The sequence below is a fragment of the Anas platyrhynchos genome, chromosome 14 (genome assembly GCF_047663525.1).
Source record: "Anas platyrhynchos isolate ZD024472 breed Pekin duck chromosome 14, IASCAAS_PekinDuck_T2T, whole genome shotgun sequence".
NCBI classification, from domain to species: Eukaryota; Metazoa; Chordata; class Aves; order Anseriformes; family Anatidae; genus Anas; species Anas platyrhynchos.
Window position 1 is genome coordinate 13,415,464 of NC_092600.1, and position 27,357 is coordinate 13,442,820.

General features: G+C 49.8%; 2 protein-coding genes across 8 annotated transcripts; one reads left to right on the plus strand and one right to left on the minus strand.

The window, feature by feature from the left end:
- Positions 1-624: 624 nt before the first annotated feature.
- On the minus strand, positions 625-22,633 carry SMIM33 (small integral membrane protein 33). Of its 6 annotated transcripts, none has more exons than XM_027468657.3 (5): positions 22,443-22,633; positions 9,381-9,550; positions 3,905-4,115; positions 3,044-3,150; positions 625-2,108 (listed from the first exon to the last, which is right to left on the minus strand). In XM_027468657.3, the coding sequence occupies exon 5, from the start codon at positions 1,929-1,931 to the stop codon at positions 1,509-1,511; it is 423 nt and encodes a 140-aa protein (XP_027324458.1). In that variant the 5' UTR covers positions 1,932-2,108; positions 3,044-3,150; positions 3,905-4,115; positions 9,381-9,550; positions 22,443-22,633; the 3' UTR covers positions 625-1,508. The 6 variants fall into 6 exon arrangements, 4 of the variants coding, with proteins under 4 accessions (XP_027324458.1, XP_071879489.1, XP_038042194.1 ...); XM_072023388.1 differs by lacking the exon at positions 22,443-22,633 and adding an exon at positions 14,026-14,096; XR_011803384.1 differs by lacking the exons at positions 625-2,108; positions 3,044-3,150; positions 3,905-4,115; positions 22,443-22,633 and adding exons at positions 6,785-8,940; positions 9,022-9,171; positions 9,825-10,018.
- On the plus strand, positions 5,742-25,931 carry ECSCR (endothelial cell surface expressed chemotaxis and apoptosis regulator). 2 transcript variants are annotated; one of them, XM_005024912.6, is made up of 11 exons: positions 5,742-5,907; positions 15,357-15,401; positions 15,980-16,024; positions 18,005-18,115; positions 18,634-18,681; positions 20,555-20,602; positions 21,180-21,266; positions 22,539-22,637; positions 23,234-23,270; positions 24,644-24,743; positions 25,299-25,931. In XM_005024912.6, the coding sequence occupies exons 1-11, from the start codon at positions 5,850-5,852 to the stop codon at positions 25,305-25,307; spliced, it is 687 nt and encodes a 228-aa protein (XP_005024969.4). In that variant the 5' UTR covers positions 5,742-5,849; the 3' UTR covers positions 25,308-25,931. The 2 variants fall into 2 exon arrangements, with proteins under 2 accessions (XP_005024969.4, XP_005024968.4); XM_005024911.6 differs by having other exon boundaries at positions 5,744-5,907; positions 20,555-20,635.
- Positions 25,932-27,357: the final 1,426 nt, after the last annotated feature.

Consider the following 27,357-nt stretch of genomic DNA (forward strand, 5'->3'; position numbering starts at 1 on the left):
TAAATCAGATCTTCACAAGTCCTGAGCGGCTGCAAATCGATGACTTTTAGTGATAATTATCCATTTTATCTCCCTCCTCATTAATATTCAAGTGATTCTCGATCTTCACAGATGCAGTGTTTGGGTGCTGCAGTTGTCCTGCTGTGGGAGCCGTGACAAAAGCTCCCATTTCCTCGATCAAAGACTTTACCAAAGCCGTTCCCTGCTCCCCAAGGTAAAACCACAAAAGCTGGGCGCTGACGCAGCGATGGGCACTTGGATGGGTGACACCACCTGAGCCCATGGTGTAACCTCAGTGTAAATCTTGTGGCCACTGGGAAGGTTTTTCTTGATTTCGTCACCTGCTCCTCACCCCTGATGCAGGTGAGCACCAGGACTACCACCACCAGCAGAAATCATTTAAAGAGATGTCCCTAGAAGGTCGTTAGCTCTTCAGGTGTTGTTAATTAGAGATGTATAAATTGAAAAATAAGCACTGTGTTGACATATGAGGGGAGGGGAGACTCAGTGGTTTTCCAGCTCAACCAACATCCACGCCTTATCCACGTAGGTGTGGGAAAGCTGGAAATGCATTATACCCTCTGGAAAACAGATATAATAAAATCAGAACAGAAAACAACCACATATAATATAAATTATATTTATTATAAACATCACAATTTTCCAGCAAGTCCAACTGCTACTTTAAAGCAAGCAAGAACAAGCTGGAATTAAGTGAGCTGGAGGAAGCCGGAGCACCTGCCAGGTCAGCACCTGGGGGAAGGGCTGAAAGCCCCCGGTCCTTGCCCAGCAGCACACAGAGGGATCTGTGCCGAGGATGCAGCTTGGGGTGGGCACAGGTTTGGCTTTGCTGTGCTGGCGTGGCAAGGGGAGAGGTGGAGCTGTGTTTGATTTCTGGGACTAAGCAGCAGAACAAATCCTTGAGGGTGATCCCAGAGGTTTGTTCCCTCCCCAGGACTGCCTGTGAGCCCACAAACTGAAGCCAGGCTTTGATGCCCACTTTCCACCGAGGGAGGAGATGCTGCGACCAGTTTCTTGTCCAAAGAGATGCCTCACACCTCCAGCAGCAGGAAGGCTCCCAGAGCCAGGCAGGACACTGCAGTCTGCTGTCACCCTGTGGGGCCACACCATCAGAATAAGGGGGGCACTGTGTATGGGGAAACATCCTTAATCCAGAAAGCAACTCCACAGCAGGCAACTGCCAGCTCCTGACAAGGGTAAACTCAGTGCCCCCAGAGCAGGGACCGAGATGGCTCTCCTGGGCACTCCAGGCAGTGTGGAAAAAGAAAAATGCTAAAGCTGTCCCATGCAGGCTGACCCAGTCCCAGAGCCTGGGCTGGGGACTCAGCTTTTGCTTGGTGCAGCCAGATAACGGTGTCATTGCCGATGGGTCACAGCAGTGACATTCAGCCCCCTGGAGACAGGCACCATCCTGGGGTGATTCCTGCAGCCCTCAGCGTGCAGAAAGCGGCAAGTCCCGGGCAAAGCCATCATCCCAGTCCCTATTTTCACAGGTAGGTGATCTCGATGACGTTGGGCTCGACGCTCCTGCAGGGGAGGTGGTGCCTGCAGGAGCACTGGCAGCTCAGGCTGGCCGTGGCCACACCGCCCAGCTCCCACGGGCCAGGCTGGGCAGGAGGCTTCTTCTGGGAGCCCAGCTTCTTCCAGTCTGTGAGGTGCACCCCGTCGTCCAAGTCCTGCGGCATGGGCTCGTGGTAAAGGGTGATCTGGATGGTGCGGAGCTGAGGGCCGTAGTGCACCATGACGATGATGAAGATGGCCAAGAGGACAAAGATGGCCACGATCATGGAGATCATGGGCAGGGCGTCAGATTTCTTCGTCATGCTCCTAACAACGGAGACGGGAGTGAAGGCGGCCACGTCCTGGGGCTCGGGGTGTCTCAGCTGGCTGCCGAGCGCGGAGGCGTTCATGGCTGAGCAAGCTGAGCTGGGACAGGAACGTGGGATGGAGAGGGGTCGTCACTGAACGGGGGCTGTCTGATGTCCTTGTCTCCTGCCCTCGTTTCGGCGGCTCCCGCTGTCACTGTATCTGCAGCTCTGCAGCCTTGGAGACTTGGAAGAAGGCTCTGGATGCACTTTCCTCTATATCTAGGGAAAAGATTCAGTGTGAGATAAGGACTCTGGGCATTCAGCAAACCCTCCTGAGCAACGTGCAGCTCTGGGCTGGGACCGGCCACGATGAATGCTCATCCTGCCCCAGTGTCCCACAGGAGGGCAGGAGCCTGCCCAGACACCCCGGGGCAGCGAGCAGCAGCACCCAGGGGGTTTAACAAGGCTGAACACAACCAAAACCTATCCTCTGCTGCTCCCCGAGTGCTCAGGGTGATGGGACAGCTCTGAGCGAGTGCTTCCTGCAAGCAGAAGCACAGCCCCAGCCGGCTGCCAGGGAACGGGACTGTCCCATGCACTCTCCCTCCCTCGGGCTCAACAGACAGGGTAAATTTTGATGGTCACATCTGGGGCTGCAGCGATGGTGCCCTGGACATGTTCAACCAGGCAGACAACAGCGAGCAGCCAGGGGCAGTGCCCTGCATCCCCTTGTCCCATCCTGCGTCCCCTTGTCCTGGGCCCACTGCCACTGGTGATGGGGACCAGGAGCCCCTGGAAGGGAGACCCCCACCCCTCCCCTCTTTCCCCCAGCCCCACAGTGCTAATCCAAGCCCAACCCCCCCAGGGAGCTCCCTGGGAGGCCCAACCCTGCCAAAACCTCTGCAGGTCAAGCCAGACGTGAGACCCCACAGGAGACAGCACAGCAGAGAGCTGGGAGCAGGCAGCAGCAGGAGGGAAAGGAGGAAAGCCCGGCAGGGGTACCTGGGTGTCCCTGCTCCGGGGGAATCATCACCTCTGTCAGGGAGGGCAGGACCAGCAGAGGAGCCTCCAGGAAGGTGCTGCGGGGGCTGGCAGGGTGTTGGCAGGGCCGGCCTCACCTCGGAGGCTGCCACGTCACGCCTGGGACTCCCCGCGCGGAGGAGGAAGCGCCTGCTCATCCCACACACACACACACACACGAGGTGCTGCCTTACCTAGCGCAGTGCCACATCAGCGCCGCTGCCTCTCCCTCTCTGCCCCACGCGGGGACACAGGGGCAGGAGGTGCTCCTCTCGCTCCTCTCGCTCCTCTCGCTCCTCGGCTGCCAGACAAGCGCCTTTTGTTCAGGGCGCGAGCACCCACCGCCCCTCCGGAGGCACGTGCGCAGCCCCCAGCTTTCCAACCGCAGGAAACCTCCCTCCTTCCAGCCGACCCGTCCTTAAATATCACTGCACTCAGGAACCAGTGTAAAAGTCACCCTTGTGTGCTCGAGCTGTTTGCAGAGCCCGGCCAAGCGTGTCCGCACGGCCCCGTGAGCTGGCGGGCTCCTCGCCCTGCGAGGTGACACAGCCCCAAGGCAGGATGGTGCCAGCCCCGCCATGGCCAGCAGCAGGGTGAGCCCACACTGCTGCTGGTCTGAGGCTCTCAGCGTGCTGCAGAGACACCCAGCACACCAGCAGCGCCGCCGTGGTGGTGTGGGTGACCGCACTTCCCCCTGCCATGAGGCCACCAAGGAGCCCGCTGTGCTCTGCCAGCACCAGCCACGTGCCCGCTGTGATATCTGAGCGCTTCACAGCCGTGCTGGTGCTGCTAATCCCACTGTGGGGCGCAGAGATCTCAAGGACCGTGGCAGCAAGGCTCCAGGGATGTCCCCAAGCCGGGCAGTGTTCATCCTCCCACGCAGGTGGGTGCTGTCCCCCAGGCCTGGGGACACCCTGCAGTCTGACCACGCCACCGGGCTTCACCCCCAGCACGTCACAGTGCGGAAACGATGGATTTTTGGAGATTTATCCCTGCAAAGCCATTACGAAACACCACCTGCCCCAATTCCTATCCCAGAACAAAACTGCTCCTACCTGGAGGCTGCCTCTCAGCAAACCAGCCTGGGTGAATATTCGTGCTCCATCCTTCCTGTACACAGGGTGGGGAACATTTCAACCCCCACCCAGCCGAGCAAGCTTCCAGCAGAGATGTGGCTGCACGTTAGAGCTGCTGCTTCTGGGAAATCGTACTCATTTCAGGATTCAGTAAAACCTTAATCTACAGCATAATCTCTGAGCATCACATCTGTGCAAGAGAAAAAAAAAATGGTTGGAGGGGGGGAGGGAGGCCACTAACAGAGGTTTTGTGAAAGCAAAATCTGCTGTGAGATGATCAAGATGATGAAAATCAGGTTGGACGAGGGCAACCTGATCCAGTGGGTGGCATCCCTGCCATGGCACGGGGTTGGAACCGGGTGATGTTTGAGGTGCCTCCCAACCCGAGCAGTTCTGTGATGCTGTGATGCTATGATCCCGTGTTGGCTGCTTTTAGTTTGCGTTATGGTGTCCCCAGCTGGGCTCAGCACGCCTGACATGGCTCAGGGCAGTCTTCTGGAGGCAGAGGGCTGTTCGGGATGGGGGACAGACACAAGGGACGTGTTGGAAACCTGCGTTGTCCCAGTGCAGAGAGCAGAGCTCTGGACCCACAGGGCTGAGCACGGAGCAGCCCAGGGCAGGAGGTGCAAACCCTGCGCTCCCCCAAACACCTGCCCCCCCTCCAATCCAGCCTCCCCTGGGCTGCCAAAGGGAAACAAGCCCATTTCCCCTATAACAAGGCTTTTTGTAAGGAAACAAAGGGCTCTGCGTCTTGCCTAGCACAAAGAGGGGCAGCGCAGCCTTTGAGGAGTCTGAGGCAGGGAGGAGCAGCCACCAGGGACAGGCACCCACACAGCTCCCAGTCTGACCAGTCAGCCCCAGCGGGGACTCTGCTGACCGCACACCCGCTCTGGGTGTGATGCAGAGGGCACAGGGGCCAATGCTGAGGAAATTTCTGGCACTGTAACACCACCACCCTCTGGATTTGGCCCCCAGAGTCCTGCAGGGACCCTCTGAGACAGGCGGGTGCTGAAGCCCTTCCCACATGGAGGCTCTAAGATCCGTTTCCCCCATAAACTCCCACTCACACCCAGCACAGGGCAATGTATTGCCAGTGAAGCTCAAGCTATGCCAGCAGGGGACAGACAGAATGTGCAGGCAGGTGCCCAACCCAGCACAAAGTCAGGGCCAAGAGGCTCAACGTCCCGAGCCCCCTGGTGAGCAGGGCTGGGTGGGGGGCAGGACCAAGCCAATTTTCCAGTTTGATCAAAGAACGGGATTAGGGTCGATCTAAGCCTGTCTCGTGCAGGAGGCCCTGTGGGGAAGGATGCTGCTGCTACCCAAAAAGCAGCATCCCAAAACCAGCAGTCCTGGTGCCCACACTTGCTGGAGCTGCACGGGGAGGAGCAGGACGAGGGCTCAGAGGACGCGGAGCACGGGCTGTGAGATAGCCCAGCTCCTCTAGGATCAGGCATTTCCAAACCCCTCTCGGGGATTTTAAGAAATCCCCTCTCAGGGGATGACCAGCTCCTCCAGACCAGCGCAGCCCTCACGACTGATGCGGAGCAGATCACCTGGGGCACACCCTTGCCCCAGACGTAATCTCCAAAAAAAAAAAAACCACCCAAGTACTACAAAGACCCTACTGAGGCCCAAGGCCAGGCAGGCCCGCTGTGCCGCTGCTCTCCCTGCTATGAGAACTGAACTCCCCAGCACATCGATGGCGAGGTTTCCTTTGCCGTCGGTAAGCGATGTCTCATATCCTCTCCGACCATAATGGGCTTAAAAACACAGTTCCCCTGTGGATTCAGCCCGTTTCCTTCTATTCTTTAACAGGAAGCTCTGCTAGAATCAGCCCAAGCAGGCAAATCGTTCCTCACCCTCTTTTCCCTCTCGGTATGGACACAGCCCCAGCCGAGCTGCACAGCCACGAGCCGAGGGGAAGATGCTGGCTCCGTCCGTGCACCCGCTCCTGTGGCTGTTTGGCTGCGTGCTCATCAGAGGTAAGGCGCTACGAGGACGGTGACACGGTGCCAGGGGTGGGTTTGGGGAGCCCAGCCCCCCAAAGGGAGCCGGGCAGAGATTTAAGCGTGGAGTAGCTGCCGTCAGAAAAACCCGAGCTTTAAATTCAGGGGTGGCAGGAGTCAGGTTGTTGGGGGGAATTTGGCCGTGTCAGGTGTTATGGGGTTGGTTTGACTGTGCTGGAATAGCAGAAATTGTTTTCTGCTTAACAAAAGGCTTGTTTCTGTTGAGGCATACTGAGGCACTGTGTCGCAAGTGGCTTCTGTCAAATAGGGGTAAAGGTGGAACTTTTACATGTACAGGGCATTTTCCTCAGAAGTAATTTTTTTTCTTGACTTTAGATTTTCTTCTTGCTGATGTAAACACAAAGAGAGCGTAAGTCGGGTGCAAGAGTCACGCAGTACGTGCATTGTCCTTATTGCAGTAATTCTGCTCCTAATTTTCCTTCAGACGTGGGTCGTGGTGGGGGATGCAGTGAGCGTACCTCCAAGGAACGGGTTTCCCGTGGTGAAGTGTGACAGGTTGCCTTCTCCTGCAGCCAGCCACCTCTTGTGCTGCTGACAGCTGTAGGAGCTGTGAGCTCAGAGGCATTCAGAGGCACAGACTGCACGTCACTGCTGCTTCTAACAGAAAGCCACCTAAAAATAATACCCTGTTTCTTGAATCCAAAGATTTTATTATTAAACCACGAAGTTGCCTATAGGTTACAGCCACCACATGGGTATTCAGAGGGTTTTTAAAAGACACGGAACATGAAGACAAGTCAGGTGCTGGCTCTCAGTAGGAAGAGCACGTAGACTGGAAAATGTCTCTTTATTAGGGGGCTGCTGACTTCAGCAGAGGGGTAAATTGTGCCTGGAGTAACTTTGAAGCCCCTTGGCCATGCTGCTGTGCTTCTTAACACCTGGCCAGAGGGCATTTCTTCCCCCTTACAAATATTTGGCATGGCTTGCACAAGACAGGGATGTTAACAAGGTTGTCAGCACTCTGAGTCAGCCGCACTCTGCCAGGACCAGCCCTTGGTTTGATCACGCTACCCAAGATATTTGCTCCCCAGGTTGACCCCAGCTGTTGCAGGATCAGGTGGAAGGGATGCCAGCTCTATCCTTCAGTCCTGAGTGCGTCACTGTAACTCTGTTCTCTGCAGTCAGCTTCAAATCACGGGGCAGGGGCTGTTCCCACTAGGTGTGTGATGCCAACGGGGCCAGTAGGTGCAAATGATGAGAATGGCATTGCTGGTGCTTGCTGTGCTGCAGTCGGACCTCTGGCTTCAGTCAAAACCAGCCTTCAACATTATCGTGTGTTTTGTATCATTTTATTTGCATGACAGCTCTGAACTAGAAATTAAATGAAGATTAAAGCCGATGTTATATTAAAGTCACTAAGGTGGCCTGCTACTTGGGGGCTATCGCTGCTTTGCCTTTTGCAGAAGCCTAAGTGAAAGGGACAGAGAGCAGGTCAGTGATGCTGCTGGCTCCCTGACATTCAGGCAGCTGAGGAAGGGAACTAGGAGATCTTAAGGCAGAAGAGCTCGGTGGTCTCCTTGCTCTTGAGCAGGTGGAAGTAACCTTGCGAAGCCCTAGCATTGTGCAGAATAACTGGCTGGAAGCTACTCTCCACACAGGTTTTTGGTGTTTTTTGCAAGTTCATTAGTTTATTAATGAATTTTATTAATTTGAATTCCTAATCTTACTGTTACTTCTGAAGGAAGGTTCCACTACTGTTAGTTTGAAATCGCTCAAGTGGGAAGTTTTGGACCACTTCCAATCTTCTTTCCATCCCATAGAAACGCTTAACGAAAAATTTGTCCAAACAAACCTCTTCCTATGAACAGTTTCCATTACAATGGGCAGGCATTTCCCAGACAAAAGATTTCCACTGCAAAATTCCTTCTGGAAGCTGGTGAGAACCCAGCAGCATTTTCCCATTGATTGCTGCTTTCCTTATCTGCATGGCAGCAGTGAGTGGATACTGCCACAGAGGTAATCAAAGAAATGGGGTGCAGACAGAGGGCAGACTTCCAGCAGATCTTCCAGACAACACTTGCGTCCCAAGATGAGGGCATCATCCAGTGCATCCTAGAGCTGACTCCTGCTGCTTGTTCTGCCTTGCTCCTTAGACAACAGGGACAGAATTTGTATTCTTTAGATACTCAGGTGGTTGTACGATCATATAAGAGATTTATGCTGGCCCCAGTCACAACAAATTACAATGCTTTTATAAATACACCTGCCAAGATGTCTTCTCTGGCATTGCAGGGAGCGCTAAAGACACCCAGTTCAGATCCTGTTTCTTATACCACCAAGCGGCAGGAGAAGGCTTCTCCACCTCTGCAGACAGCTCTTTTCTTTGCTAGTCTCTGCCCATGCCAGGTGATGCCCAAAGGTATCCCCAAGATCCCTCCCTGACCCTTCTTGGGCAAAAAGGAGAGGCCAGAGCAACCCTGGCCTGACGTACAAGGAAGAGAAAGCAGGAGGTTGGTTCAGAGAAATGTTTGTTCACAAAACAAGCTGCTCCCTTCTAGATAGATGAAACTCTGCTGATGACTCTGCAGAGCTGACTTAACTGGAGGCTGTTTCCAGCAATTATGTTCCTTACAATAGGTGAGTCAACAACAGGTGTCCTTGGAGGAGACAGTGCTGGTAAGCAGAGCAAAAACCCTCCTGCTGGGAAAGCCAACGTACGGGCTCCAGCCCAGGCTAGAAACAGGAGATCCGTGCCTCGCACAGCACCAGCAAAAGGCATCACTGCTGAGCCTCAGCTAGGGGGTCTCATTACTTCACTTCCCAATGAGCCCACTCAACATAATCCAACCACGGCAGTGACAAGTAGCTTCCCCTGCAGGCATTTGTCGGTTTATGGGGCTGTTTCTGCCCTTCAGAAGAATTATTTCAGTACAGCAGGAAGGAGCAGAGCCCCATCTAGTATCTCTGGTTGTGGTGGGCTTTGGAGGTACAGAGGTTTCAAGGAGACTCTGCCCTTAATGCCAGTAGTTGGTAAAACTTCCTACAAACCTGGTGAGACAGCAGGAATGTGGTAAAACAGTACTGCCTTACTAGCAGTTAAATTTCACAGCTTAGTAAGAATTTTCTTACCGCTTGCTGGTGAGAAAGCACCGGTCTGGGACCCAGCTCCCCATGATCAAGGCTCTGATCACACTTCCAAAGGTGGCACAGCTCTGAGCAAGCAGCTCCAGGCATACGACTCAATAAGCTCCTCTCGTGTTAGCTGGAGCAGCTAAGGACCTTGGAGTCAAACTGAAGTCAGTGCAATTGTTAGCCAAGGAGCAGCACGTCACAGCTGACAATGCACTGGGTGGGACACAGAACCACTGGGTTTTGTTTTAGCACCCCATGCCTTGTTTTCACCAGATATGAGACAGGGCTAATACAAAAACTCCCATCTATTAAAAAAAATAGGAATAAAAATAGGTGATATCATCAGGGTCACTCACCTAAAATTTGGAGCCAGATGGAGCCTGTCAGGTCAAGCAGCTTTGACTGCCTCTTCTGCAAGATGTGGCATTTCAGGGAACAGCAGAAAGGTACCTGCCCAGCATCACTGCTGGGGCTAAATGAATGCATCCAGGCAAGGACTGCTTCACCTGTCCTTCAAGCCAGGAGACTTGAGAAAAGAAAGTGAAAAGAATGGGAATTAGGAGGGCTCCCTGTACCACCCCGTACAAACCTTAATTCCCAGGTCACTAAGTGGGAGCTGAACTGAGCAGCAGCTGGCATTCCTGCGTGTTTCAGAACCGCCACACAACCTGGCTGTTACCAGCAATGCCACAACTCTGCCCAAGAAACCCTGGGGAATATCTTGGAATTCTTGGAAATCATAATAATAAAAAAAATCTTGTGAATAAACGTGGAAACTGTGACAGAGAGCATCCAGGAACCTGGAGGAAGGGGGATGTGCCTGACAAGCACCCAGCACTGATCCCCTGCTGCAGGGGATGGCAGTCCGTGTGCTGTCACAGGGCTCTGTTGACATCCGTCCAGAGGTACAGCACACGAGCAAGTTCAGCAGCTGATCCCTGCACCAGCTGGAGCACACATTTGGTTAGGAACAAAAGCCTACAAGATAATGAGGACCACCTGCAAGGTGACCTGTACAAAGCAGAACCTGGGCTGAGAGCCTAATTAAGGCGTGAAAGCAGCACTGAGCAACGAGCTTGCAGCTCACGATGCCTTCTCTGCACCTCAGTTTCCCAGCATCTAGAAAACAAAGCAGAGCTCAAAAACAAACATGTTGGGGAGAAAACTGTAACCAGTAAGTAGCTGGGAGGGTCACAGCAGGGCAGCCTGCTTGGAGTACACGTTTATTCCTCAAACATTACAGAGAAGTGCATGGACCAGGCTTCAGGGATGCAGCCAGGAAGAAAAAAAAGAGGAAAAAAAAAATAAAAGAAAAAAAAATAAAAGAAAAAAAAAGCCCTGTTACTTTCTTCTAGGAGCAACCATTTTTTAGTGGGCAAAAACAAAAGCATTTCATCGCATACTGCGATGTTACAGGTCCCGTTCCGTGCATGTGGCTTCCCCACATTGTTTGTCTTCTGGCTTGTTTTCTACATTCAAGTGGGTTTTAATTGGCTTCCGCCAGAAGACTGATCTGCTTCCAGAACAGCTTAATGGAGCACGATGCTCGGAGAGGATGCCCAGACCTGGGTGCAGCCCTGAGGAGCAGAGGAAGGCCGGGATTGTTCTGAATCACTGACAAGATCCGGGCTGAATTCCTGCCTCTCTGAACTTTCCGTAACGCTTTGGCCAAGCCATTACCATTCAGAACCACGTAGCAGTGAGCTGCCAAACCCCTCGAATGTCATTTGAGAATTAGGTGTTTAAATACCACTGTGGGGCTGGGACCTAATTTAGACTGTCAGTTATCGGGTCTGCATAACAACACTTCTCCTCTCTTCCCACATTTTCTGCCTCATCCTGTCCCGAGACCTGCTAGGCAGAGGCACCTTTCCTTAGGTGCCTAATGAAATGGGAGCTCTGCACCTTCCAGGTTCCCTAACGCAGCATTTTCTTTCATGTAGAAGTGACACCAGTTAAGTGGTGTTGCTCTCCGCTGCTTCAACAGCTGCTGCCTTTCACCCAGGAAACAGCTGCACTCGCGTGAAGTGGTCAGCGTATTTTTGTCATGGGTGAGTGTACTGAAGCAGCAATACATGAACCGAAAAGTCTAATTTTAGATCGTCAGGTCTCTTCTGACAGCCTTTGTTTATACAACCTGCAAGCAGAAGGTGACACAAGGTTGGTACAGCAAAGCCTGTACGGCGCCACGCAGGGTCTAGAGCTCCCTGATGCACAATTGTAACAACTCCCCCAAAAACTGCTGCAGGAGAAGAGTCCACTACACGTCGGGGTTAGCAGCTGCCTCTCCCCCACCAGTTCTGTGTGTATGGGACCAGTCCCGGTGCCTTCATACTGGTGCCTGAGAGCCCCCCCGCGAACTCATCCAGTATCAGAACAGACTGGGCATCGCAAGCCCTCCTGAGCCTGGTGTGAAGACTGCTGAAATGTTTTTCAACAGCTGACTTGGGTCTCTGGTACAGCAGTGTTTTATACCAAGGCCCTGAAAAAGGCTAGCTTAAAATACTAAAGTGGGAATACCTAAAAAAAACACTTTTTTCTTTTTCTTTAACATCTTTCTATGCTCTTCTGAGGGGTGAGCATCTGGCTCTGGGAACTTCTCAGCTGCCATGAAAGAAGGCTACATGGGAAGGCCCTTCTGTTCTCTGTCTGACACTCACACCTAACATCACAGAAGGACTGCTGCAAATAAATCCAAAATTCCCTTCTCATCTGCTGGAAAAATTAACCACGGAACAGCTAGCTCTGAGTCACAGAGAAGAAATCCATCTGCGGCCCCACTGTGCCTCTCTGGAGCCCTATTGCTCTGGTCAGTAATCAGGAGCTTCCCATCCCAGCAGGAGCAGAAAACATCACTTCCCATGATAAATCCCTCAGCAAGCTCCCCGTCCCCACCTAGAGACCCACAGCCCTGCCGTAAATCACCTGCACCCAAACACCCAAATAGCTTGGCTCTGTTTCCACTCGACGGCAAGCCATCCGAATGGCTTTGATGTGGATTGCAATTGCAGCTGTGCTGGCCGTGTCCTGCCCGTTATCGCGAGCTGTTTATGGAGCTGCTGCAGCCAGGGCTCTGCTGGCAGGGCACGGGGAGGAAACGGTGCCGTGGCCAGGTGCCACCACAGCAGGGCTCGCACAGCAGCCCCCGGGGAGCTGTGACACGCAGCGATTTGGTTCTGACCCACGTCCTGCTGCCCAGCCCCACGGCACAACCCGGGTCTCTTCCTGCTCCGCACGTCTGTCCCCCGGAATTCAGCTGGGATGCTCAGCACCAAAAGAAAACAGCGAACATCATGGGACGTTTGATTATTTGAGTTGGCAGAGAAGGCGTAACAAAAAGCAGGGGCCAGAAGTCAGAGCCAGACATGCTCCGCTTTGAAATAATGCGCTGTTGTGTTTATAGAAGGGCCCTTTATTACCGAGCAAAGTGCCAGAAGGCTTCTCCATCCCTTGGCCTCTTCACACAAGATTGGTTACTTCTCTGTAGCAAAGTTCAGATGCAGACAGCCAGGGTGCGCATCTGCTTGGCCAGGTGAATTCCAGGGACTGTGCCCTGAAAAAAACCTGCTTGCTGATGTATTTTACAGTAACCCCAGGTTTACTTTGGCATAGTGTTTTCTGAGAATTTCTTATGAGTCAGTGCTCTAGTCTGACCTTCGGCAAAGGGCTGATCTGTGGTGGAAGAGTACCGAGAGCCTCCTCCTCCTATCCTAGCACTGGGGAGCCTGAGCTCTGGGCTTTCTGTGAGCCATCAGCTCTGCCAGCACAGGGCAGCAGTCATCTCCCTTTCTCTCAGTGCCTCCTGTCCCTAGAGGCTCAGTTCAAGTTCTCGGATTTCTCCTCCGTCACCCCAAAAATGCTGAAATAAACTACCGGCTCAGAAGCCTTCCTCTCCCTTGTCCTTAACAAAGTGAAAGATGAACTGTTTGAGTTTGGCAGCTACTAGAGGTTATGGGCCCCCAAGATTATCCCCATACATTATTTTTTGTACTGACTGTAGGCAGAGTATTTCAAGGCATGTGCAAACCAACATCCAGAAACTGTGTTGTAAAGCTGCTCAAGAGGAAAGCCAGTACCAGAGGGAAAGCCTGGCAAATTTCTGGGATCAAAGGAAACAGCCCACTTCACTGCACCCTCTCCATGGAGTCAGCTTGTCCCCCTGGGAGCAGACAGTGGCAGGGCTGCAGAGGGGTGCACTCCCCAGCCTCAAAACAAACATCTCGGCCCTTTTAACAACAGCCATGTGCCCAAAAAATCTCTTCTTCCCCCGTTACACTACTTGGTCCAGTAAGTGATGTTGCATCTGCCCATAATCCCATTACTAGGCTGATGTTCATTTCACCTGCTCTTCAAAAGCTCCAGAGGAAATCCCACTATTCTCCTGCGCAATCGCTTGCTGCAATTCACTACCCTTATGTGAAGACAGTTTCCTATTGCCCCCCTTTTTATTACTGCAGTTTGAGCCCTCATTCTTTGGTCCTGTTCCCAGTGGAGGTAGAAAGGAAGGGGCTAATCTGTTTTCTGTGTAACTACAGATCTAATCACATCTCCTCTCACTTTTCTCTTACGGACTGGAAAAGTCAGGTTTTGCAGGCCTGCCGCCCAGTACACCAAAAAAAAAAAAAAAAAAAAAAAAAAAAAAAAAAAAAAAAAGCATGGAAAAGTTCTGAAAAGTCAAGTTCATAGCCAAATCCTACACTGAATGTAGCTATGTTTTATTATGTATTCAGTGGTTTACACACTGTTTTGGTTCCTGTTTGGCTGGGATCGTTGTCATAAAGCCTTAGAGGAAGAAAACAATTAAGGCTCCAAGACAGTTTGCGTGAGAAAAATGACATCAATCAGCAGCTCGCTAGACCCAGACAGTCCCCTGAGGGGTGGGCTCCGAGCCAAGCTGCGATAACCCACACACGCTGCATGCTAAAGATCTCATCCCAGATATACACCACCGTCAGGGCACTCATCTGACCTCTTTCAGACAGCTACAGCATAGGTACCTACCACGACGTTCACCACCTACACCACCTCTACAGCTCCTGGCGAGAAGCCGGGCGTCGCAGGCTGTGCCTCCTTCTCCCTGTACAACAGAAATCTAAAATAGATCAGATCAATAGGGATTTAGAAGTCCCTGATCCTCTCTTTGATGAGAAAGGGAACCTGGAGATTAGCTCTCCTGCAGGCTTGCTCACAAAGGGAGTGTAAGAACAAGCAAGATGAGCCTGGGGCACCAGCCCGGCTGTAGGGGCACACACAAGCACCGTGGTGCTCCCGCTGCTGCTGCTTCCCTGAATCTCCCCTGCCCTTACCCCAGGGGCCACAACACCTTGCAAAGACAGCAAGATGGAAGAATTCAACCTCTACTGCAGTCCTTTTTTGTCCAAAGCCTTGAGGAGCTATCGGCTGCTGTGGGACTCTGGTGAGGCGGGTCCCCAGTGGGATCTCTGGCTGTAATGTGGTTTCTTTCATGCATCTTAACCACAGGCAGCATCAGGATCACTTTTAATAACCATTTAGAAGTGCCAGTTAGGATTGCATTTCAAAATGGCAGTCTAAAAGTCACCTTTTCAAAGTTATACCAGTTAGTTTGGATTTAAGTATCAAGCGCACTTACCTCTTAGAGTCCTTGTCCTCGCATATGGGAAATGGTTATTTCCTTTTCCTTTTAAAATGGCAGCACTTCTAATTGGCACCTACCTAATCATAGCATTCCAGGAGCTGAGACTTAAAGAAAAACATCAGGTATTCTGAGGGCAGGCAACACGGAAGATTGGTCTAGGGATGCCTTGTCATAAATCCAAAGCAAACAAGCAAAACAAAACATTTTCAGTTGAGAAAACAGTCCCATTAGCTCCTAGAAACATTTACAAGCCTCATCCATCCACTCATTAAGGTCTCAAGGGTCTCAAAGCTTTCAAACATGTCTTAACTCCTTAAACAGCCCTAGAAAACAGGTCAAATGGCCCTTCTCTGCCAGGACTGAGCTGGAGGCAAGCAGCTCGTGGGGAGGGAGAAACACCACTGATTTATATGGCCTTGCATTTTCCCCATAGCAGAGAAAGGCAGTTCCCTGAAGGGTTTGGCTTCATGGGGGCAGGAGGGCATTTATCCTGGCTCTATAAACACTAGTTCTAGCTCAGACAGAACCTAATGTCCTCACATACAAGCAAATGGTTTTGCACAGTGCTTGTTACTACCCAGCTCATGCTTTGGAGGAAATTATGTATTTCAAAGTCATTCCTTCAGAAGATGAGGAAAACCCAAATCACACAACCAGAAAAAACGCTAATGTGAGTCCCATTAGCACTGTTAATACTTCTGTTGTTTCATTTCAGGTACTACAACCTCCACAGACGCCTCCACAGTCCACCCTGTAGCAGGTACCTCCTGGGTCACAATGTTTTAAAGTCTGTCTGGACGTGGGTGCAGGAGCCCCCGTGTAGATGCAAACGGAGAGGCCACAGATGGGAAAGGCGCTGCAGCACCTGTCCGCAGGACCCTGCACTGCCCACCTCTGCCTGCCCATCACCGTCCTTCCCCAGATCTCCAGGGCTGATGGGGGGCACTGTGCCCCCAAGTGATAACCCAGCCTGGTCTCCGTTTCTGGTGTCCACCTCCCAGCCTTGGGAAGAGCAGTGCTGCCTTCCAGGAGGCCCAGTGAAAGCAAAGGGATCTGATCCCACCTCATCTTTGCTGCCTGCTTCCCCAGATGTTTCCCAGCTGTTCCCCATCACATGCTCTGCTCTACACATCCTCAGAGCCAAAATCCCTTTGCCCGCAGATCCCTGTAGCCACAGCAGTGATAATCTCCTTCACACCTCTTGCTCCCATCACCCTTTCAGCCCTTATTGGCTCCAGGGGTCCCTTTCTGGCCCATCCTTCAAACCTCCCTGCAGGGACCCCAGCAGCGAGGAGCCTCGTGCAGAAGACTTCACCTCCGTGTCTGTTTGTGTTACAGACCGATCTCAATCAACCAACCCTGAAGTAAAGACCCATACCTCAGGTAATACACTGCAAAGGAGAAGGGCTTGTGCCTTCCCCTCCACCTCCCTCCAAGGGCTGTTACAGACACCCGTGACAGCACGGGCTTGCAGGACTATCGAGCTCACCTGCAGAGCCACAAGTCCAGCTTGGGGCATCCTGGCAAGTCTGGCTTGTAAGGGGCCCATCTTTCAGCCCATCCAGCAATAAATTATTCTGTAAAGGACAAAATGGGGCTGTGCAGCGGCAGGTCAGAAGAGGACAGTGGTAGAGGAAGGGAAGAAGGGGGCTACTTGTCTTGTGTGCACAAAGGATGCAACTCCCCCAAGCCCAGCCTGGGCTGTGTCCATGTCCCCCTGCCTGGCATCACCCACTTCGCTGGGCAGCTCTTAATGCAAGGAAAGCTCGGAGCACATTTAAGCACAGGGCCCCGTACACAAGGTCTGGCCTTGACTCTTGGGTGTCATAAGGGAAATAACAGCAACTAAGCCATTGTTAGCACTTCCATGCATTACATTCATTGTTCAACACTGCTCTCCTGATAAGCCTGAACAATTTTTTATTTTTTTTTTTTAACTAGAAAATTCCAGTGCTGTGCACAGCATCAGCACCTCGTACACAACAGGTAAACATTTTCCTCGTTTCTCTCAGAGGAAATGGGGAAGCGTTTCCTGAACTGCAGTGCCTGCACCAGCACAAGGACTGGGGTCTGCCTTAGCTTTAGTACAGTTATTAGCACGGGGGGTTGCTTTATCTACCTTCATAGAAATAGCATTCAAATCACTTACAAGGACAAAAATATTTAGAAATAATGCAAATCTCTGAGGAGTTCCCTTACTTCATATCATTTTTCTGTTCTCCCCTTCTACTGAAACCAGTCTCAAGATACTACCATGGGTACAGTCAGAAGCCCTGGAAGTGGGCAAAGGGAGCTGTTAGCAATAATTATATGCTTCAATCTGCAAATACGCAAACCCAAATACACACAATGAGATCTCTCCAACTCCAGATCCACATCTGTGAGTGCGCTTACCTCTTTGGAGTCAGATTTTTCAACCATAGCAAGAGATCTCTTTCTAAGCATAGCTCCCCCTACCGAGGGACCATAAAAAACAAAGGAAAGGATCCCAAAAAAGATCTTACTCAGCTGTTATGCTTTGCAGAGAAAAAAAAATACTCAGAAATCCAAATATTTTGTTAAAGCACTTAGATAAAAGAAGAAAGCTTAAGGCTGTTTTCACTCTTTGCTCATTTTATTGGGAAGCCATGAAAAGTCTAGATAAGTAACTTGCCTATAAATTCCAGGTGGGTGATCAATCTTTCTTGCAGAGGACTATTGAAAGCTTTTTTCCCTATTTCCTCCCTATTTTGCTCTGGACCCACAGGATCCATGTTCTGGCTTCTCTGAGTACCAGGCTGAGGAAGATGCCAGAGCTTCCAGACCACTGCAAGTAGTGAACGATTTGTGCCTAGAGAATCAGTGAAAAGAAATATGAAAGTTAGCATTTCATATAACAAGCAAATAAACATGTGGGTTCCAGACAGTTAGTGTCCAGAGATAGAGTCTTTATCTCAAGATAAAACCCCTCCATTTTCAAAGTGAAGGAAAAAAATAGTGGTGGCAAAAGCCAGACTTTCTCCATGTAGCTCCTGAGCCCTGCCAGCTCAGCTCCTCTGCACACAAGCAGCCTTGCCAAAAGAAGCAAAAGTTAATGTTAATGTCAAAGTACAGAAACCCTGACTCCTTGAGCAGGACTGTTACCTTATCTGCTCACACCCACACTTTCCCTAGCAGATTACGCACAACCTCCTAGGAGCTTGAGGATTCGTTGCAGAAGCCATGCCCTCCACCGAGCTGTTTCTTACCACAGAATCACAGAATTTCTAGGTTGGAAGAGACCTCAAGATCATCGAGTCCAACCTCTGACCTAACGCTAACAGTCCCCACTAAACCATATCGCTAAGCACAGCTCTTTAAAGTAACTCTTTGCTTACTCTACAGAGCCTTCAGTAAAGTCAACAACACCGATTGACTTGAATCTCACCTGCACAGACAAGACTACTACAACCAAATCCTCTTCCATCCCTACAACACCAACATTGCCCACACGGAGTAAGTGCACGAAAATGGAAAACTCCAACTTTTGCTCAAGGCAGGACCAGTTTATGCATCCTGGCTTATCCACGCAAACCTGGGTGCTTCACAAAGTCTCAGCCAGCCCACGCCATGCTACTTATGCAGTAGCAGCTGCTTTTGAACGTTTCAGCCTTTGCTAAAAAAAGGGCAGTTCATACCAGCACCCCAAAAGCATGCGGCTGGATGCAGCCATGGCCTGGATGTGATGGCTGAGCAGAAAGTCTGCGTAGGAAAAGCCAAATCCCACTTTACCTGGTAAAGCTTTGTGGAGGAGGAACAGGCACCCCAGCCTCCTTGGCACACTGCTCCCACGCTCACCTCTCATGTACACTCTCTCAAATCACTGCATGGCTTGCTAGCTGGGCATCTTGGTTTTGCTTGGAGAGGAAGCTTCATGCCTAGAAACAGTTTTTCCCCCTCAGGAAAACCCAACAGCTCTCCATAGCATGGTTAACAGCAGCTTCTAGACTTAATTCTCTTCTTGTTTTATCCAGATGAAACGTCTAATGGAAGCAGGAGCACTGCAGCTTCATCAACTCGAGGTACTTTGTCTTTTTATAGACTAACAATAAGTGCAGACAATTTCATGGCAATTAGCTTACTTGGTTTACACGGTGCAGGTTATTGAAGCACTAACCTATCTTGGCATCAAGACATCAGTAACACTCAAATTCATCTGATATCCTTACAAGCACTGATAAAACAAGACCAATTCCACTCAGCAACCTCTGCCTGGGATAAACTTGAACGGTTGAAAGACTGATCTACATTTAGAAACAAGGTGGCACTTCTAGCACCTTTTAAAAATGCCTTTTTTTTTTTTTTTAATTCTGATAGTTTGCTTAATCCAGCTTGTACCAAAAATTAGAGAATTCAGTAAGTTTTCTCAGAATAAAGACAGAAGCCAGGTAAGTGGGAACACTGAAATCTGAACATTGATCTGATTTTCCATTAAAGGTTCACATTTGCAACGGTCAAGACTGAGAAATTGTTTTGCCTCTCAGATCTTCCCTGACTCATGCAAGGTTAAAAACCCACTGTCAGCTCTGCCTGCACAGATGTCCAACCAGCACGTCTGTGCCCAGCTAAGCCAAGAGCCCTTTACATCAGAGCAGATTGCTATTAATTATAGCCCTGCTTTATCTGAAAAGCTCCATACATCTTCAGCTACATAAATGCTGCTGATGCTTCCAAAAGAGAGGTCTCCTGTTGTGCAAGACCCTGCGTTTTCCAGGAATGGGGTATCCATGCCAGGCTCAGCAAACAAAGCTTCTGCCCACCACCTGTGGCTAAAAGAACAATTTTAGAATGAAACAAAGGGTTTGATGACTGGTGGAAAAAATACAGCTAGTAGCTGTAAACCAGCCCCTGCCTCTCAGGACTGTTCTGCTCCATGCTGTTACTGGTTTCTCGCTGGTTAAAATTTGTTACTTCATATTATTTCTGTTTTCTTCTGACTTTTGGCAGAAGAACATTGCAAAGCCTGACATTTTCTGCAAGACAGGAACCCCAGTTTCAGGGCACCTCTGCAGCTGCCCACAGTTGCATTCCCTGCGCTCCAGCTCAGTGCCAGGAGCTGTTCTGCACCTCTCCAGGCAGCGCGTGCTTTTGGCCAGCACTGCTTTGGGGAGGGAGAGAATGGGAGAGGAGAGAGATCCTGCTTGGCCTACAGATGATCTAAGCTGCAAAGTGTGACTTTCAGTGGCCTGACAGTACTTGTTAGTGTTCAATAAGGCCAGTGCAGACAAACTGGTTATTCAAAACATCAGAAAGCAGCAAAGGACCTTTCTTGTTTTGGTTTGTTTTTTCAAGCAAAACACATAGGCCAGCCTTAAATCTGCTTACACAGGCATTGGAAGCAGCTGTCACATACCAAAGAGCTTCTTACAATCCAGTTTACCCCACTGAGAACTGGAGTCCATGCTTAGAAAATATTCTGTACTGCCACAGGTAGAGTGCATACGGTACATAAGTTAGCCCAACTCAGAGTAGCTTAATTACTTCCTGATTACACAGCCTGCAGGACAACGTACCCACTAATTTTGTAGAATTGCCTCTCCTAAACTTTTTTTTTAAAGCCTCAAAGTTCATAAGCAAAAGCAAATCTGTAACCTTTCTAGTTCACTATTCCAGTGCTTAACTACTGTATCTAACCAAAAACTGCATCTGGGACTGCAGAAACTAAGCATGAACAGCTATACCTGGGTATTTGAGCTCCTTGCCTGAAGGAAGATTCAGGGAAAATAGCGCAAAATGTCGGTGGGGAGGTTTTAGCCTGAAAATAACCCCCCTGTTTTCCTGCAAATCATCAGCTTTACTGTGAATACATCCAACACTCCAGCACGTCCATGAATTCGTTTGCTTATTATGTGATATTGAAGGCAAAGTCTCACATTCTGCATTTCCTCTGTGCAGGTGAAGAGGCCAAGAGAAATGAGAGTACTACAACAGCAGCAACTCAAGGTGCTCTCTCCCTTCTCTCAGAGACAAGCACCAGTACGTTTCACAGCCTTTTTCACAGCCAACAGCAATGCCACCGCACTGCTACCTCCAGGCAGCATGGTGAACAGCTAACGAGAACCCAAGGGCCGCTAGCTGTCCCACGTAGCCTTGAAAATCCTGTAAAGCTCTGCAGAAGCAGCACTTTGGGGTAATCTGCCAAGCCTGGGAACAGTGGCTGCGAGTCACAGCAGGAAAGGTGCCAGCATGGCAAAAAGCTGTAAGGACACGTAGCAAGCTCCTTCCTCAAACACCCTCCCAGATCCACCTTTACCTGCCACGCTCAGCTTCCTCATTGCTATCCCAGCAGATAACCCTGCAGGTGGGGAATCGCTTCCTCAGACCGTTGATAAATGGGGGCCACACCAATGCAATCTGGTTCCCACCTATGTTACTTTGCTGTTCACGTTGATGGGGGCAGGCTAGTTATCATCTTCAGTAAAGTGCAAGTGCAAGTTAGGCCACACAACGCTGCTAGAAATCCTCTTCCCAACACTGGAAGCAGTTTTATATAAATTTACTTTTTTCTCCTACCTTGCAGACACCTCAGAAGCAGTTACCCCAACACTGGACACCTCTGGCACTACTCTCACATACGAGAAGTCTCCACTGACTGTGGCAGCTTTTGGTAAGGTCCTGTGCAACCTGGGGAGAAGGAGGAGGTCTTTTTTGTCAGGTCACACAGTGCTGGACACCCTGCTCCAACAGTGTGTCCCTGGGCACAGCTCCTCAGTTTCTCTCTTTAGCACGTGTGATCCTGTAATGTTCAAAGCACAAGGGGAAAAATCTTGACATCTAGCACCAGCAGGCCAGGTAATAATAAATACTCCTAGCCATGACCAGTACACAAAGGACAGAACGTGGAAGCCCTTCGTGGCTATGCCTGAGCTGGGGATCTTGCTCCTAGCTGCAGTGTGGAGCAAGACACATCCCAGCTGTGTTAGAGCAAGACCTGCACACAAATTATCCCATGCTACACCCTGGTTTCCCTGACAGGGTCTACAATAAACATACTACCTTCCTGGAAAAAGGAAGCTTAGCCTTTTAACCCCACAAACCTGTTCATATTCTGCCCCAGCCCTGCCTTATTGCCCTCCTTGTACACTTGCACCCTGCCCAGCAGGAAGCAGAGAACTCCTCTACACCATTCAGACCTTGTGAAAGAAAGGGGCAGGAGACACCAGACCTTATTCTGACAATAGCTTTGAAGATAGGGACAGGGTAAATTTAAGAGATCCACTCTGCTTTGGACTATACTGTCCCCTTCCTCCATGAAGTTAAGGAAAAAAAAAAAAAAAAAAAAAGTTTGCTTCTACTGCACTATAGGAAAAATCTTTACTTTTAAAAATACTTCTGAAATAAAAGTTAACTTTGTAACTATCATTTGCTTATGTACTACAAGGGAAGCCACAGAGTCCTGAAACTGCCTTAACAGGATGAGAGTCCTGTACAAAGCACAATTTACAGATGCCAGAATCAAATCTGTGTCTGGCCACTGGTTCATGCGATAGTTCACACTGTTCAGTCAATCAGCTTGTCTCGCCCCATTATATTATGTATTTATCTGACTTTACACACCTTTAGGATAAGATTTCTCAGCAGCAATAGGGATGTGCTGACCCCAATTAACCCCCAGTGTAATCAACTGACCTCTGCCTTCCTGTCACTGCCTTATCACCTAAATACGCACCAGAAGCCCTTTGAAGCTAAAGCACAGGAGGGTGAAACCATTCACTCTAGTGACTATTTACTTCCCTATGTCTTACATCCCGTGCTCATTTTAATGAAAATATTGATTTCCTACCCAAATTTTGATGAGTCAAGACCCTGCACTACCCCAGAAGCCAAGGACGGGAGTGTTGTTGTATCAATAGCAGACAGTTCTTTCCTCCATCCCCAGGTGTCATCAGCTTCATAGTTATCCTGGTCGTGGTGGTGATCATCCTCGTCAGCGTGGTCAGCCTGAGGTTCAAGTGTAACCGCTCAAAGGACTCAGAAGGTATTTGCCCAGGACCACCTCTCCCCCCCTAATAAAAAGTCATTGGTTACTAAGTTTATTTGGCAATTCCTAAATGAAGGACAACCTTTTAAAAAAATCTTACCTGGTGGGACGTTTTGAAGCCCAAGTGAAATATAGATTTCACAGTTAGGAATGGAGTGTGACCACCTCTTTGAAACCCCTGTCCAGATCCATCTGCACAAGGAAACAGCCTCAGCTGCTGCACATGCTGCAGTTAGATGTGCCCATTCCCACAGGCAGGCAGCTCTTCCAGCGGAAATTATGGAGTTTGACACTCATTTTCTCTCAGAATCCCATTTCCCATTAAGCACTGCCCACTAGAGGGCAAGACTGATCTACAGCAGGACAGAGGATGCTAGCAACTGAACAGGCAGCAAAGCATTCAGTCCTGCCTGTATAGTGTTACATTATTTCAAGCACTTTTTCTAATCAACTCTCAAGTGTCCGGTGGTGTCTCTAATCTCATCTGGATTTCATTTATAACCCTGTACAACATAATTCTGCATGCAGCCGACTTATTGCATAGCTGTCATGTTTTCTCACCTGCATGTCACCAACTACTTCTCTCCCTCCAGACAAACAGAAGCCGGGGAGCTCCATGGTATCGGAGAGGTAAGGTCACTCGCACTATTCACACCCTGTTGAAAATGCATGTTTTATTCCACAACTCATTTTAGCCTGGGGAATAAGTGGCTTTGGCTACTCCAGTTTGAAGAAAAAAATCAGGACTTTGAGACAGGCAAAAAACACAAGTGCTGGTAAAGCCTCATCCTGCGTCTGATGGAGTCAAAGGTAGAAATTCAATGTTTAGGGGCCCCATTTCACAGCTGCACTGATAGCTGTGAAGGCTCCTCACCTTCCAAAAAGCAATTTGTCTTTCCTTGCCTAGATACAGATGAGAACCTTGGGTTCTGCATTTCAAAGTAGTCTCAGCAAGATGAGATCATTCCCCTCAAAAAAATAAAAATTAAAATTAAAAAAAAATCCAAGACCCCTGTTACTGCTATCTAACAGAATTGGGATAAGGGGGTGCAAGTGGGGGGTACAACCCAGAGCCCTTTGGGAGAGAAGCACCATGTGGAGGATGGTCTGCCTGAACCCCACAGACAGTCACTGCTGCCCAAGAAAAAAGGCTGCACGCAGAAAGCACCATAAAACAAGGGCTGGAAGGGACCTAAGATGGGGAGAAAGTGTAAAAATATATTGCTCCTACTTTCCTATCCCTTCCCAGCAAGGTAACACCCCTGCTGTGGAAAGAAGTAATGGATATAGGGAGCAGTCACTAAAGGTTTAGATGAGAATTTGCATCTTTTGTCAGTGGTTCCTAGATCATTATCATAATGGGTATTTAAGTGATCTGCAGTCACTGAGATGGGGCACATCAGAGCAGAGGCACCCTAAACACCAAGGTCACCCATTCTCCTTTGGCACTGAATGCCAATTCCAGCCCTCAGGGCAGGGAGAAAGGGGAACCCCAGCTTCCCAACACGCGTACCTCTCACTCAGAAGAGAGGGGCTGGCAATACACGAGCAGCAGCAGCTGGTGCAGAAAGATCCAGGGCTCCCTTTGCATGACAGCTGCTGCAGATTTAAGAGCACAGCACAAAGGGCACGATAATGTTTCCTTTTCTTCCAGTTCTGGTAATGCCTACAGGGCTAGAAGGTAATGTAGTCACAGAGCACTGGATCCACACTGCTCCTTGATTCTGCCTACCTTGGCAGTACAGACAGCTGTGCTGTCTGCTGGCAAACAGCAAATCTGTATCCAAAATCATTTGAATGCACTCCTCATCTCTGCAGAGATCTTAACACAGAGGCAGGGGATGGGGGAGTTGAGCACGAAGGATGCACCTGAATCAGGACAACAGATCAGACGATAGTGCAAATCAGTCCTGGTCCCCACGTGCCCCCTTGCCTGTTTACCTCTATGTGTAGAAATTCCCTTCTTATTTCCTGGACTAATTGATGCCTTCTTTTGCTGACAGCTGTTCTGCAGGCACAAGTGAGAAGGATAACAGCATCACTCTGATCTCCATGAAGAACATCAACATGAACAACAGCATGAGTTACCCACCATCAGAGAAGGTTTCCCTTTTAAGCCTTGCTTTTTTTGAGGGTTAGCTGGGGAAAATTTCTCTTGCTGGATAAATGCATGCTTTTGAGGCATTTCTGTTGCTCTTATTCCTTCAGAAAGGTAATAAGCAGCTGTCAGCAAACACCTAAAGGTCCAACTGGGTTCCAGCGAGCCTGGTGAAAGTTTGTGTCCCCATCTCAAGTTCATCCAAGCTGCCTGAACTGAAGGCATCAAGTATACTTCATACTTATAGATGCCATCACCTAGGGCCAGCCAGAGCTAGAATCATTTGTCATTAATTTAAAGAGCTAAATAAGCTTGCTGATCTGAAGTCAAGGTCCCACCCTCTAGTCCATGCTTCCCACCGTCCTGCTTTGCAGAGCTGTTGGTGATGTTGGCAGCATTCCCATCACTACTCTCAGACCCCATTCCACATGAATAATCCACAGCACTGTAGGTTTTAAAGCTAAACTTGCACTTCGGCTTTATTTGAGGGACCACGTTGCTTAATTTCTTTTGCCAGCCCGAACATGCTGCTGATGTACCACGTTTTGTTCCTTTTGCAGGTGCTATGAAGCCAACACGGAGCTAGAAGCTGACACCTGACTACCAGCACTGACTTTCTAGGCTTTTTTCCCCCCTTTGGGAAAGAGCAAGGGTGGACTTTTTATATAAATTATTATGCCCTTTTTGATCAATACATTTATGGTAGTATCCCGTATAGCTTCTCCGACTGGAGGAGGGAAATGGGCTTTCTCCAGCTGTAGCCTGTCATGTTCAATGGTCGATATCTAACTGTATTTTTGATATGTCTTCAAACCCTCAGATTATTCCAGCAGCAAGAAGCACCAAGGAGCCACCTACCTGGCTAACAAACTGCTGCCTTAGATTACTGGCCTTTACAGTCTGTGCTAGCCACAGGCTCGCCAGGCTGTTAATCAGCACAGCCCCCCGTTGAGCTAAACCCATGCCTTAGACAAGCACGGCCTGAAGCTGAAGGCCTGATGGGACCGAGATGCCCAAGTGCTAGGTCAAAGCACAGCCCAACTGCTCCAAGCCCCTTACGCTTGGTGCCTCCCTGTCCCCACGGGGGGGGATGACCGTACCCACCTACCTCACAGGGTTGTTGTGAGGCTATGTTAACCCGTGTCTGTAAAGCATCCAGAAAGACGTGAATTAAAGGTGCTGCTGAAATGTAAGCTGCCATCTCAGATACTTTGCTGTCAATAACCAGCTTCAGGCAGACAGATCGGTGTCTTCCCACAAGTCCAACATACAAGGAGTCTTGTACGACATGCACAGACAGGCCTTTGAGCATAAGTGGGAGCAGTCACAAGCAAAAACACCAAGCTACTCCAGTTCCTGAACGCTGTCAGCCTGAGTTTGCTGGGAGAGCTTCAGTCTTCTGTGCCACTGCTTTCCAGAGCTTCCCGATAGACCACAAAGGCAGACGCACAGCTCCCACCCTACCACAGCACCACACACCACCAACACATCCCCCAGTCACTAGGGTAAGGAGATGTTCCCTCATGAGCACAACATCTCAAACCAGGAACCGGCTGGGTCATGGCCCACACTGGCTCAGCCCCAGCTGCCAGTCACCAACAGAAAATCACATCCTTATCAGCTGAGCTACAGAGGCTGATGGAGACATCAATACCCAGCTTCCACGCAACCACAAGGTAAACAGTGCTCTGCTGGGTAGTTCTGGAGCTCTCAGCTGCCTTACTCAGCAGCATAATGCACTGAAGCACAAACTCTGCAACTACCTTTGCCTCTGCCTGTCTCCACTGTGACTCCCGCTTGCAAGCTCCACCAGCTCCAGAGTCAGAGACCTTGGAGCACCTCATTTACCCGGCAGCAGAACACTGAGATACTGATTTCTCCTAGCACAAGCATCAGAAGCTCTCAACCCTGAAGGTAAATTGTGAAGTCAAGGAAAAAAAGATTTAGCCAAGCACTCAAAATAGGTATCAACTGCACATATTCCCCTGCACAGTCCAATGAAACATGTAATTTAGCTTGATTTAATTTTATGGGATGGTTACGAGATGCTTACTGGAGCATGCAATGCTAAAGGTAGCTGTGCTTCACAGCATGCAACCAAGTGTTCGGCATAATAAACACGATGTTTCACAACTCTTGTTAAGATCCAACACAATTTCTATTTTTAACATACACACCAGGTAGTTTGATAAGCATTTTTTTATTAAAGTTTTTTTTTTTCCAGTAAAATTTCCACGAAGTAAAGCATGACACTGCTCACCCTACCCCCACCAGAGCAGTGAGTTTGCTTAAGCACCAGAGCCCAGGTCACGACACCCAGCTTGGTGGATCCAAGCAGCTCCAGATCTCGAAGCTGTGACCCGGTGTGTGGGGACTCACGAGCAGATTTCATGTCTCAGGAGCATAGCTTAGAGGCAGCCTGTAAGCACCTGCAATATGAAACACTTCCGTAAGTGCCAAGCTTTAACTCATCTCCCTCCTGACACGCTACGCTGAGGTCCAAAAGGCCATCCCACAGGAGCTCATCCCTGGTTTCGTTTTCCTTCCTTTCAATTTATTGCCCTTCTTCGCACAGCCTCTGTAGAGCCTTGGCAAAAAAAAAGAGTTAAAATACACAGG